Here is a 15,366-nt window from a genome sequence, read left to right as displayed (position 1 = left end):
GACCGCGGTCATCTAAGCCAACGGAATGAATAAGTTTCTTTCAAATTGCTGGCGTCAATCATCGCACAATTACGATAAGAAAATGCAGTAACCACCAATAAATAAAATTGCGACAAAGAAGTAATTAAAATTTTATCAAATATTCAGTAGTATATCAAGGCGTTATCAAGTCTGAAAGGGTACCGAGTAATATAACTGTAAACATCAGCGTGGAGGCGAAGGCTTGGAGCTTATTACACCACGCTATTCCAGTGCGGTGTGACAGACACATGGCTAAAATGTATCCCGATGTTTTCCTTCACCGACAAGCGCTGAAGACAGATTTCAATTATAAATACTGGGCTTAGGTTATAGACATTTGAACACAATGACGTATTTTATTTTTACCTGAATTTCTTCTTAGTTAGAAACTGGTGATCTTATATTAAAGCGCTTTGCGGAGATTTTAGTTCGAACTATCGGTAACACAGTATTGTAAACTATTAATTTTGAATATTTTCTACAAATAATATTTACCATTTATTATTACATTTCAGTATACCATGTATCAGAAAATGTTTGACGAAAAAGTAGTGCGATGTACGGTAAAATAAAATTCCATTTTCATTGATGCTAATTTTATATATATATGTTCATATATATATTTAATTCCAATAACGTTTCGTTATTACAGTATTCAATATTTTAAGGTGTTTTTTACATTTAGAACTAATAAAAGCCATATTACAAAGTATTACTCAATTTACGGTATGACAATAATACGTGTGCATCGTAATAAATAATATATCAGTAATTAATCCGCAAGTCTAAAAACAATCCTTAATCACCAGCGTCAATTATCTATTTGTGGTATCAAATCTCGTCACCTGCTCGATTGGACGAGAACTCCTTACGTGTATTTGTATCTCGTTTATTATCTATATAATCTTGCTATGAGTTCACAATCAACGCAATAATGATAGTGCACCGAAAAATGATACTCAGCATTTCTGAAAGCAATCAATACAGGTATTAATAAAATATTTAAAGAAATGAAAAGAAATTGTTCAAATTTAAACACACATAAGAAATTTCGACAGCTTGATTACAGAACAAAATTTGTTAAATATTGAAATAGATAAAATAAAATATTTCAATACGACAATTATGAAGCGTACAAAAAAAGTTTGCCCGCATCACACAATAACTCGCTTCCGCTTAGCTGTGAAAGTATCACTCTTCAGATACAAGTCTGTTATCCGTATCAACATAGGTAAAAAGTCTAATTTTTTGATCGCAAATGCCGCAGCTTAGCCTACTCGTCATTCCGTTCATATGGGGCACCCATGGAATATTAGCAACAACAGTAAGGAGAAGAAATTCAGCTAACTCATGTAAATCCACCGATTCTCAATGTAACAACTCGTACACTTTTCACATTTCGTGTACTAAATGTTACAATTTTAATTTTTTATCATTAAGCCTAAGTTTATTTACGCTAAACCAGTGTATCGGAGATACGAGTAGCATTGTTTACATCGTCATACTGTACCTGCTTTCTAATAATTTCAAAACTAAAGAGGTATCATTAGCAAACAATACTATATCATGGTGAAGGGCAAGTAATTTATGTATACGGGGAATAGAAAAGATCCAAGAATTGATTCTTGAGAGACCCCTCATACCAACTGAAACCCCAAGACATCTTTTTCCTTTAATTCTGAATTCTATTGTAATTATAAAATGTCAAAAAGTCGAACGCATCTTCTCTTATTCCGTAGTCATCCTGTGACTCCTCCCGCTTCATAGTAAACTTGATACTTATAGTAACCCCTCATAAATCAAAATTGTTTTGTATGAGGCAGATTATATCAGAGTGTTGTACATAACATGGGATTCTCATTGAAAATAGGTGTGGCAGATTGGCCATAACATTGTTTCTAAGCTTCTCAATAGAAGTTCAAAAACATTATCTTTTCAGAATTGCTTAACTAGGAGCCCTGTACAAAAAAGGACACGTCCAAGCTCTGCACAGGCTACTTCTATAGCTTACTCAAAAGAAATGCTCACAATATCTAAACATTTTTTTTTTTTTAATTTAATCTCTTTATTCATAACAGTATTCATTTGGTAGTAGCTTTACATTTAATTCAACACTGTATAACACACATATGAATTAAGAATGCTTTTATGAGCCTACTTAAATCTAGAATCTTTTTATTTGATTTTTATACTTTGGATAATGAAGGATAGGAAATTGAAGTAATTTTTCTTCACGCAGTTTGCGTTATTTATATTTTAGTAATATTTAAAATCTTCAAGCTTGTTCTTGCAGAAGTAGGCGATCTTGTCAACGGTGGAGGGACCATCTGAAAATATAAACTATTAAACTATTTACAATTCGGTTACAACATATTTAGTACTATTTATTATATTATTTATTAATAATAATAAGAAATTTATTTTATAAAATTGGTATACTCATTATGTCCCTTGTATTGTTATGTTATGTTTGCCTGTTATTATACTGGCTTACTCACCCTTCCAACTGGAACACTATTTTATTACAAAGTATTGTTGGTTGATGGTCGAATATATGATGAGTGGGTGGTACTTACCCAGATGGGCCTGCACAAAGCCCTCTTTATTTATTATAGTTATTTTAAATTTTTAGCAACTTATTCAAAAAAAGTACCTATTTGGAACCACTGTGTTTTAGGAATACCAGATTCTTCTCGAGCAGCTGCCATAGCGGCTCGCATTGCGAAAGAAATTACTATTCCCATACAGGTTGCAGGTTCACCGGTCCCTAAAATTAACAAAGTTGATCAATAATCCTATCAAAGTAGCCAGTTATAGTGTAATAACTTAAAATTATTATTAATATGGTCATCTTTTAACTGAATGGAGCTGAAATCATGCTAGATTCTATCGTTATTCCCTCAAAGACCACATCTGCCTCATCTGAGATTTATAAAAATAATTACAGGAATTAAATGCATGTGACTTTGATGCCATAACAAACAGTTCATTTTGAAAACACTACACTTTATTAATAAACAAATAGAGATAAGAGATATTTTTATTAGCATATATTATAAAATGATAAGATAACACTTAGCCTTAAAGGTTATCTATAGCCAAGGTAATATTTTCGAAATTTTTTAGAGTCTACCTAAGTCTACCTATGTCTAAGGGTTGACCTTGATCAAGCAAAGTTACGTTGACATAGTTAGTCTCTGACTGAATATAAATAAAGATATAATTTGCGAAACTGACAAAAAACTCAAATGTTCTTATAAATACTTTAATAAATAATATTTTGTGGTCGATTTTAGCTCACAATACTATACAACAATATTTCAATTTATAAAAGCATCCTCACCTTTGGAGCCAAGAATGACATCATTGCTGAAGGAACCTTTTCTAAAGTATATCCTGAAGTCTTGTGGAATGTCTCTTGCTTGGGGAACCCAATAATCCCAAGTACGATTCGTTAGCAGTTCTCCATTACTTCGATTGAATACCAATCGTTCCGTTGTCCAATAACCGACCCCAAAAATAAAAGCACCCTCAACCTGTAAAAAATATCTGAATAAAATTATATGAACTAAGTTTATCCGTGTTATAAATTGCTAATGGGCTAAATTAAACTCTACTTTGCCTTAATTATTTAGCATTTTTAATATAATTAAAGATTTATTACGGATAATATATGAGCAAATTAATTCCTAACCCTCTTACTCGTAGTAGTACGAGTAAAAGTTGTATTTGGTGACACTGCGAGTACAAGTAAAACTCTTTTCACTGTTTCTTTATTATACTAGATATTAATCTAATAACTTTTCTGTGTAAAATAGCTTATAACGGGTTTTTTTGTATACTTAACGCACTGATTCGAACAGTGATATAAGAACTACACGTATAACACATAATATGAAAATAACTCACTTGACCAACATCTAGTTCAGGGTTAACACTTCGTCCGACATCTTCTATTAAATCAACTCTTATTATTTCCCATTCTCCGGTTAGAACGTCTATTTCAACTTCAGCCAACGTTATCCCGTATACATTATATATTTGCGTATCTTTTACACTTACAAAACCATGTACTTGTAAATCAACGTTCATTTCAAATGCCGTCCGTATCAACATCTCCCAGGTTGGATTATTTAATTGTTTCCTAATTGGCTCCAGTCTTGCTAGCAGTAGTTCGCAGCATCGTTGAACTCCGATACCAACATTTTGAGAAGTTATACTACCAGCCGTAGAATAACTATTTGGAGTTATCATGGTATCATTTGGCTTGATTTGAACTTTTTCCACTGGTATTTTTAGGAAATATGCGCATATCTGAATAGCCTTTGTGTTTATACCTTGACCCATTTCAACTCCTCCATGAGTGATAGCAACAGTGCCATCGTCATGAAAGACCGACAAGGTCACATCTAAGGATACAGAAGTTTCTGGAGACCATCTTAGGAAAGAATAGTTTAGGCCACGTTTTTTCCACCTATTTTCTAAATTAAATTTATCTACTGCAACTTTTCTCTCGTCATATTGTGACTCCCTTTTCAAGGTATCTAACATTTCTTGAATAGAGCCATGTTTTTCACGATCTAAATTTGATAGACGGACTTCTAATGGGTCTAAATTTAATTCATAAGCTATCCGTTCCATGATATTTTCTGCCATCGCTACATGTTCCAAAGACCCTGCAGTATACAATGAACATTTATTTAATTAAATTAAATTGTACTGAATTGTGCCAATGTAATTGGTTTTCTTATTCAACTGATTTTACATTAAGATTTAAATACATAAACAGTAACTGTAAAAAAAGAAATAAATTTAATCATTTCCTTTAAAAATGTCATAGTCTTACCGGGAGAACGGACCCAACTGTTTGAAGGTGTATCGGTTACAGTATTATACGATCTATGAGTCCACGCCTCACTTTTGTACACATTAGAATATAATTCCATGCCGAGAGACACTAGAGGCTCATTAGTAATGTAACCGTTATCATCGTACAAGTCATGATTAATATATTGAATTTCCCCCTTCATATTAACACCCATCTAAAAAAAAAACAATATTTTTCATACGAATCAATTTCCGTAAAACATATTTAGTAGGTGTTGACGGTGACATTTGAAAAACAAGAACAGAATATTGCGATCATTAACATGGCAATAATGAGCTGATGAGATAACTATGATGATCTTGTTGATTATAATAAGTAAGCTAAATTAATTAATTTGGTATATTTTATTTACCATCTGTAAAACATAGAAAATAAATTTCAATTCCCATTGTTTGTTTACTATGTGGCTCATGTGTAATCAAATGGAAAAAATACGACCAATCAACATAATATAAACGCATCTGTTTTATTACGGACTAGCTGGTGCCCGGGACTCCGTTCGCGTGATTTTAAGCCCCAAAAGTAGGGGAATTATACGGTTGACATATCTGTGTATCTTTGAGTCTGTAGCGGCATTGTAGTTCCCAAATGGATTATGATTTATTTATTTTTTGATAAACCATTTATTTAAGCTTTGTCATCGATAAAAATTAAACTACAAACAACCGAACGTTTTAAATTTATAATTTAACCTTGTAATATTAAAAAGTTATGCCGCATTAGTCCAACTGCTTAGTGTATGTTACAAGATATTACACATAGTGTCTGGGATTAATGCATAGATTTTTGCAGTCGCGAACACGCGATAAAGCTAGCCGTGTACACTGAAGTAATCATTTTTTTTAGAATGAGAAGCAACTCGGGTATAAACATAAAATCATCTGCGCCGTACCCATTTATATTTAATGTTGTATTAGATGTTCGCGATTATTACACATTGAAATAAAACTAGTTTTTAACGGATTTAATCGCGTATATTAATTATTTTAACATCCCGACGTTTCGAGCACTTTGCAGTCTGCCCGTGACCACGAACACTGAAAAGGTTTTAACCTCGGCCCTGGTTCCATAACATATCGATAAACAATAAACAAATGCTACATGTTACCCCAAGGTTACTAGGTATAAATCAGTGAAAATCGCATCCAAATCGGTTAAACCGATTCCGAGATTAGCGGTAACGAACAAATAGATAAACTGACAAAAAATCTAAAAATCATATGATTTTATTGTATGTATATATATAGATAAATAGTCATAACTACATACGAGGTGTAACTCTACAAATAAATAGGTAGTGAATAATGAGACTGTATACATCGACATGACTAAATCTCTTGTTATCAATGCAAATTAATAATCTAACATACCTATCTACATATGAATACCGCATCAAATAAAGTATTACATCGTATTTAATTTATAACAAGCGCTGTCAAGCAGTTTTTTACATCATTTGTTATATAAAATAATCCGTAAATTAAAATGACCTTCATAGATAAGAAGATACAACGCTGATAATAATTTTGCACATCTACGTTTATTATTTGTACAATTAAAACAAATTCTCACATACTTAAATTCAAATCAACAAACATAATAAAAATATGGGAATATTGACAATGCTAATAATATTATTTTAATTACAGTACCTCAAAGTAAGAAGTACAAGGTGTTCGTTTTCCTGTAGCCCTCATGTTATGGGTAAGGGGCTGAATAAATCGGCAAGGTCTGTTCAGTTTGAACGCCACAAGACCGCAAGCTCCACATACTTGCGTGGCCCGAGATATTTTGTAGCCGTATCCACCGCCGATACGTCGCACGAATACGTCAATCCTGAAAGAAAAATATAGTTGAAATCTACAAATATATCTATATCTCAAGTAATAGCTTGTAATAGGGTTTCTTACAATCTTCAAAATGTGTATAAAAATACTACTTATTATAATAATATTTGAATGGTTTACTATATTCAAAAATATTAATTTAATTAAATCATTACATCACAAAAAAGTTTCTATCAGTTAGTATAAATATACCTGTTCTGTTCCAAATTTAATACTCTGGAAATAGTGCGTTGTACCATATCAATATATTGACTCGCAGCATACACTAGTAATCCTTCTTCAGTTGGAAGTGTGACACATACCAGAGTTTCCATAGTAAAATTGTATTGCCCATAAATAGTATTTTCACCTTTTATTATTTTAGAAACATCAGTACCCACTTTTGTAGCTTCGAACGATCCTGCTAAAGACACTTTAGCTGGGTCAGTTATAGATTCATGAATATCTATCTCCGGTGCTTTCACATTACTGTATTTAACTTCGACCATTGTGGCTGCCTTTTCAGCTAACTTATGTGATTCAGCAACAATAATTCCAATCGGTTGATTAAAGAATTTAACCTCTCCGTCGCACAGCAATTCTTCGTTTTTTGGGAAAAATAGGGGTACGGGTGGAGTAAAAGTATTTTGACCGGGTATGTCAGAAACAGAATAGAAAGCAATAACTCCGTGTTCTCTCTGGGAAGTTGGAATAAATTTTACAGCTTCAGGTACTTAGGCAATAAAACATTATTTATCTTAAAAGTCTTATCAAATCTTGAATCTTACCAAGGCTTTGCTAGGATCGATACTGTCTATTTTACCGCGAGCTACTGTAGAAAGGACAAATACAGCATATACTTCTCCAGGAAGAGACGGTACATCTTCAGTATATTGAGACTCTCCTGCGCATTGAATCTGAAACATAATTTAACCTCAACCTACTTTATCTATTAATAGTACATTACAATTATAGTCAAAATAATTGTGGTTTGTAAATTTCGATAAATAGCTTATCTCGATACTGGTTGTATTTAATGTTACACAGGTGATTCATTTCACAGTTTTATTATTATGATTTTGGATATATCGTATTTTTTGCATATTGTCTGTTTCATAAATATATGTAGTTGATATCTGAGTAACTTACTAATGCATCAAGCTTAGGAAATGGCTTATTCAAAGGCCAAATCGTAGGGTTAGTTGTAAATACTTGTTTGCCATCCGACACCGGCCGTGTTTCATGTATCTTGACGGCTCCAGAATAATACCGAGGATGAAGTGTTTCTAATGGGCATAATGACAGGAGACCCTGAAACCAATTATATCGTAAACCTATTGTATAGGAACAATGCTTACAAGCTTTCATCACGGTCATGGTTATGACCACGCATAAAAGAAAATAGAAAATAAAAAGAGGAATTAAGTCTATTGAACCACATTGAACATTATTATTACCTTATTTTCAAAATACCTATAGCAATGCTGCTAGGCAGATGATTCTGAATAATGAACATCAAAATAATTATATTAATAATGATTATTGATATTATGATGATTTATTTATTAAGTGCTTTGATTTGTTATTAGTACGTCTGGGTTACGTTATGTTATGTATAAACTTTTTCTTATTATTAGTATTATTCTTGACGGTAATCCTAATCAACTGGAGAGAATAATCATACAAACAAAAATACAAATTGTTACAACCTTTATAATATACATAGCAAATCTAACCTCTTATATATTTAAAGTCTCACCTTGTAAAACAATGACAACGCTATTTGCCTCCTGTACTCAACAGGAGGCTCGGGCAGCTCTTCGGTAACGACGAGCTCTGCATTCAATACCCTTACAGCTGCTTGCAATGTTTCATTTTTGAACAAAGCATTACCGCGAAGGTATGCTTCGGTTTTCCAAGCTCTTGTAAATACAGAAGAAAGGCCTCCATACACTATCCTACTATCCACAATAACACCAGCTTCATTTAATTTATAATTGAAGCCAGCATGGACAATTGCATGCGCGTTTTGAGATCTCGGCATTATCTGATAATAAGAAAATATAATTAAAGTAACATACATTAAGTCTTCTAATGCTGGATCCTCTATATCCTTTTGATGGAAATGCTTGAGAGAATTCCATCTGTAGACTGGTCCATATTCGGGTTGGTACCTGGTACACATGTTGCAGATTTTCATTCAATACAAGCCAGTTTCCTCCTGATCTTCAACATAACCGCCAACCAGGATGTGAATTATGAATTATGAACACATATTAAGCACATGTGTCTTGTGTGTTCCCTTGTGTCTGCCCAGGTTTGAACCCATGATCTTCTGTTAGGCCATCATTGCTTGTTTGCATTAAATTTGGAAAATATGGAAAATCGAAATACAAGATGTACCATTACACAATGATATTAATTAAGCGTGTCCTGTTTAGCTATTTAAAAAAGTAAAAGTAAATGAACAGCTTATAAATGTCTACTGGGCTGATTCTTCCTCCTTTTTATGAGGAGTAGGCTTGGAATATTCTTGTTGCAGATTCTCATCCGCCATATACGTTCAGGCTTTCTCATACTTGTTTCTTTTACCACGTAATAAATTATAAACAAAAAATAATGATATAAAAATTCAGTGGTGCTCTCCCGTGTTAGAACTCACAATCATTGAATAAGATTCCCGTCATCGGCACTACGGCTCTTAGACATTAGTTTTATTTTAATTGTTTTACAATAGCTTACCTTGAACGTAGATATTTTGTGAGCAGCATTCAAAGGGGGTAAGAGAATATTTAATATGATCTTGCCGGTCATATCTTCATTAAGGAAATCTTGCATCGTTATTATCTTACTAACCCCTGGAGCGTATACTGGAAATATATGTATATTTTTGCTTTTGGGATGTTTTTCAACTGTAGTTTTTTCATCAAAAAGAACCCTTTTTTTGTTTTATTATATAATATATTTAAAAAATACAACATTTGGTATAGTTTTGAAAATAAACAATAAAAAATCATTCACTCTCAGAATTAGGTGAACGATATGTATATGTATAATAAAATCATACATTCGTTAAACTTGAGTCTCGAGAGTCAAGTGAACAATTTTGAACGGAGTTTTCAAATAAAACTTTTAGGTTAACGAAAGTTTTTTTGATAACTCATTTTGTATTCGATCGGTTATACTTGAGGTTAGAACCATTTTAAGAAAAAATAAAAATCAACTTCTAAGAATGGTATAATTGGATCTGTCGAATTCTTCATCATAATATTCTCTATACCTATTGTGAACCCATTTCAGTTGTTTTTTAGTTCATTAGAAAAAAATGTATACATTTTAGAGTGAACTAAATGCGAACATTTGAAAAATTGACACATCTTGTGTATCTATATTATATTTTTTATTTTAATGTAAAGATGATATTTCGAAAGCAGTTAGTCTAAGCGTTGCTTTATTAAAGCAAGGCAACGCTGTTTTGATATAAACACCGATACTAAAAATAACATTTTGGAGAATATTGGTTATTGTTACTAAAATTATTTTTATTTCTCATCCCTCGCGTTATTGCTATATATTGCTCAAATTATGTAAGAAAAAATGCAGGCTACTTACGAATAGTTACTTGGGCACCAACTGTTTCAAAAATAAGATAAATATCTGATTGGAATTCATGATGTTGATTCTTCAAGATTAAATTTCCAGCTACAGTTCCCAACTGAAACAAATCTAGCATCAGTAAGTTTCTTTCGCTTATTTCGATATCCACATATTCACCACCTGCTTTATGAAGCAAATTCAAAACCATAACTAAAATATACTTTATTCGACTAGGCTTTTAGAAGCACTTTTGAATAGTCATTTTATAGATTTTATTAGACGTAATGCTAATATGGGTTCAGAATGTAGATTTTAGTAAGCAGAATCGGCAAGCAAATCAAAAGGCAAGAACCACGAACGATAAAGACGTCGAAGCCTCTGCACGTAATAATGATAAAGAAGCTACCACATATTATATAAAATAAATCTTGACATTTAAAATATTCGATTTAATAGAAAGCTTACATTTCTAACTGGTATGTGAGCAACCAGCTTAATGTGATCGTTAAGAATGTTTAAATATTCAAAATCCTCATGTGTAGACATGGCCGTAAAGATGTTCATAACATCAGTAAGCGTGTTTCCAGCTCCTATAATCAAATTCTGATCTATGCTAAATCCTTTCAACTCTGATACTCCAGATATATCAATTAGTATTCTAGGGTATTCTAATATTGGATATGCACCTGCAAAATGTTATACTCATTAATTGTATTCTACAATTTAAAAAAATCACTTTATTCAATTCTAACGAGCGCTTTTAAACCTTTGCTAGATTAAAATTACAATCCATCAACGATATACAATAAATATACACACCAATCTAAAGTCTACCAAAAAAGCTGACAATATGTTCGATGTCGCTTTTCGTCTTTGTTATTAACTTAAATCTGTGTTACTTTTGATATTTCCTTTACCTTTTCCTGTGTTACCAGCAACTAACATGTAGGATTGGACACCATTTGTATCCCATATAACAAATATGTCTGTCAGCGTCTCAACTCTGTACCAGTATCTATCATCCCATAATTTAATAGTTTTGACTCCACTTTGCATATCACTTCCAGAAACAAAACACCAATCGCTGTCTTCGCAATTTCTTTTTACACAAACTTCACCAGTTTTATCGCACAGTTTTAAGTCTTCAATATCTGGTAGTGTATGTGGATCGGGTGCATCTGAGGCGAACTTCTTAAAGGCTTCTAGGATTGGTCTATATCCTGTACATCTGCAGATATTGCTACCAAACGACTGTTCAATTTCAAGCATTGTCATTTGTTTAGTTTTCAAAAGACTGAAACATTTGTGCATAGGATTCAATATACTTAAAGAGAAAAAGGGCCAGAAATATTTCTACATATAATTTAAATTATGCGAGAGATTAAGATTGTCCTCAGCAAAACTAATTAATTTCATATTTTACTAATAACTTGACACTATTACAATAAAACATGTTTTACTATAAACTATACATACTTATTCGATGTACAATTATATATCTTAATAATAAATTTTAATAATGAGATTCTCCAGCTCCTCACGTCAAAAATATAAACCATTTAATGCTTAACTAGTTTACCTATACATCGCCATGACCCATCCTGGAGAACAGTAGCCACATTGTGTTCCGTTATTTGCAGCGAGGGTTATCTGCACCGGGTGGTAACCGTCGAGACGATTACCAATTTTCTCTATCGTCGTAATATCCCAATCTTGACATGACGTCACAGACACCATGCACTAATTTCAAAAATCTGTATTAATACATATTTTGTAGCGACCCTACAGATTGAATTGAAATTTGTTAAATTGTAGATTCAAACCCTTGACAATAAGTTTTAAAATGTCATCCCGGCGGTGAAGGAAAATATCGTGACGACGACTGATTTTTAGTGGATGGAATTCTGCAAATGTGTATTTTGTAACCCGAATTTGATCAGGGTAGTGGAATAAATGCGAAACATTCTCTCAAATGGAGTATAGACCTCAACCTAATAGGGGATTACATTACTTTAGGTTAATATATACAACTTGGAACTTTATTATATTCGATAATTCAGAATAGCTTCAGTAGTAGCTTACCGCATTAATACCCTGAGGAACTTCCCCATGGCCCTTCGTGGCAGTAACAATGCAAGCTCCGCATCCGGCTTCCAAGCACATGTACTTAGTGCCACGGAGTTCTAACGTATTACGAAGGTAGTCCAGGAGAGTGGTCGTGGAGCTAACCTCGGACCCCACTAAAAACGTAAATTATCGTTATATTCCTTACTGCGCTTATTCGCATTTGTATTATTAGCTAGGAAAACAAGATTATTATCGTCACCGATCGTATACACGTCCTCTCGTAACAATGATTGCATTATTAAAATTTTATTTAACTTAACTTTGTGTTAAATTACATTAAACTAACCTAAAAAAATTAATGCAAGAAATATATTTTATTTTCAAACGTGACTCTGAACGTTACACTCATATTTGATCTTAAAAAATGATAGTTATAATTACTATAAAATGAATATAAATACTTAAACAAAACATAATACACTTTTTTTTCGTGAGAACGTAGGCGAACGAGCATATTGGCCACCGGATGGTAATTAGTCATCATAACCTTTAGACATTGGTGCCGTAAAAATATTAATGATTCCTTAAAACCATAAGGCACCAATCCTGGGAACTTAGGTTTGTATTACTTGTATGTACTTCAAAACAGAGCACAAAAATACTGAATGTTACAGTTTGGTGGTAGAATATGTGATAAGTGGGCTGTATCTACCACCAATTTATTATTAAAGGAATAATAAAACCACAAAAAAAGTTTAAAAGCTCGTAGCTTAAACATATAAAACTCAATACAATATCAAACAACAAACTCTCGACACGATGGGTCCTAAGTAAAGAGTCGGAAGTGGCATATTTGTTTGTTTAGTACTTTTATGGCAAAGGCTATATTAAGTTTGTTTTTATATATTCATTCAATCAAAAACGAATTCATAGTATGTCAAATTTAAAAACTGACCAATATATTTTTATTTTTATTATATCGTGCGGACCCTTTGAGGCAATAGCGCTGTATGCGCTGTAAACTTGGGGACTTGTGCCTGTATTTAAAAATAAAGACAAACGCCATAGTGGAATCACTACAACGATAAAAAAAACCCTTCAAACCGGAACACAACATTATCAAGTATTGCTGCTTGGCATAGAACATATCATGAGTGGATTGAACCTACACGGGCTTGCACAAAACCCTACTACCAAGAAATTGATTGATTGTCAGACAGTCAAAGAATTTTATTTTGTTTCAGACAATGATAATATATTTCATGATGATATCGTCAAAATGAATTTTCTTTAAAGTCAAATTCAAAGTTAGTTTATTAGGATGCGTCTCAAGCCTCCTCCTGATATTTCTCTGTAGTGGTCATTTACAGTAGTCATTCCGAATTGGTTGTGAATTTCATTGTTGCCACTGAATCCTGAATGCACCCTGCATTGCAAAATTATATTTTAAATCCATCGTAATATAGAAATATAGGAGTTACTGCAACAACCTCAAAGTTTAATACCATGAGTCCATAATGGTTTAAGGACAGTTTTGTATATAACAACTTATTATCCTTTATCCGTCTATTTCAAATATCAAGATAAATGATTTGGTTCAATAAATATATAACAAACTTCACGTAAATCGCTTCAGCGGTTCAAGCTTGAAAAGGTAACCGACTTGCTTCCGCATATATAATTTTAGTATAGATAGTGATCATGTTAAAGGGTGTAACAAAACATCCGCCTTTTATATAAAATGTATTATATATATTTTAATTAATTTCTTAGAAGGCGAATGTGATTTATATATTACGAACATGATACACATAACACTTAGAATTACATAATAAACACGCTGTAACTGATTATTTATGGTGTAACTATGATAAATCCTTAAATGTAGTTTATTATCTAACATTGTGCCAAAAAATATCAACGAAATCTAGTGTGAGATTTTTAGATGTCTCTTTTACAAACTTTAAACGGATTTCCTGTAAAAATTATATAAGTCTTTTCAATGTAGATATTCCTTCGAAATTCAATCATTTGTGAAATTTATTTGTGGTATAAAGTGGTTACAAAACCAGTACATCTTGATACTTGAAATTGTATGTCGTAAGGTGATATTATTTAAATTCCATACCCGAACACTCGATTCCATTTACTTGAAACTTGATTCTATCCATGACCGCGGTCTGAATGGTGAGTCAGTGGACTGAACAACTTTCTTTAAAATCGCTAGATCACCGCACACGCCCACGAGATCAAATGCAAAGTGCAGTAACGCAAATAATAAAAATATGTCAATAAGGTAATCAAAATTTTAATAGTAGTAGTAGTACTTTGATTTTAGTTTCTAGAAGCATATGTATATTATATAACAGAGTTACAGTCTGTTAATGTCTATCTGGAAGGAGTGAATGAGACGGACTTTCGTTCGCTGTGTAGATTTCATCCCGATCTTCCTTCCGAGTCAAACGCTAATTATTTAAATTGCACTATTATTATAAAAATATAAACAAAACAATGCCTTTTTTGTTAATATCGGTTAAATATTTTTTTAGTTTGTTAGTTATACCTCAGATCAATGCGCACTGACGTTTAAGCACTTTTGTTCAAACTACTGATCACACAGTATTATTCTTTATCAAAAATAGTAACGAGTTAGCTTTAAACGACTTTGAATAAAATTTACTGGTTGTTAATAATAAAGACCTATAATAAATAAAAAAATATTGTCTGTTTTTATATCACAATAACTTTATTGCATTATTTACATTCCAATTAAAGATCAAATATATACATACCCCTTTAGAAATATTCATATAAATATCACACGTTGTGTCTAATAATATATTTATCTATATTTTTATTATAAATTTCATATGACTGAACGCAATCTCAGAAACTACCAGGTCCAAGGTTGAAGAATGTTATAATTGTACACTATTTAACCAAACTGGCAAAATGTAGGTGGAAACA

At 32.3% G+C, this 15,366-nt stretch overlaps 1 protein-coding gene across 1 annotated transcript; it reads right to left on the bottom strand.

Moving 5' to 3' along the window:
* Window positions 1–2,231: 2,231 nt before the first annotated feature.
* Window positions 2,232–14,573, bottom strand: LOC125068710 (xanthine dehydrogenase 1-like). Its single transcript, XM_047678000.1, has 17 exons — window positions 14,528–14,573; window positions 12,415–12,572; window positions 11,912–12,072; window positions 11,250–11,626; window positions 10,798–11,018; window positions 10,348–10,450; window positions 9,478–9,605; window positions 8,495–8,782; window positions 7,885–8,046; window positions 7,524–7,652; window positions 6,949–7,433; window positions 6,562–6,745; window positions 4,868–5,063; window positions 3,931–4,697; window positions 3,365–3,557; window positions 2,675–2,788; window positions 2,232–2,348 (listed from the first exon to the last, which is right to left on the bottom strand). The coding sequence occupies exons 1-17, from the start codon at window positions 14,568–14,570 to the stop codon at window positions 2,278–2,280; spliced, it is 3,780 nt and encodes a 1,259-aa protein (XP_047533956.1). The 5' UTR covers window positions 14,571–14,573; the 3' UTR covers window positions 2,232–2,277.
* Window positions 14,574–15,366: the final 793 nt, after the last annotated feature.

Source organism: Vanessa atalanta, chromosome 14, assembly GCF_905147765.1.
Source record: "Vanessa atalanta chromosome 14, ilVanAtal1.2, whole genome shotgun sequence".
NCBI lineage: Eukaryota > Metazoa > Arthropoda > Insecta > Lepidoptera > Nymphalidae > Vanessa > Vanessa atalanta.
Note: the sequence above shows the minus strand (reverse complement) of the source record. Positions and strands in the feature narration are given on the sequence as shown.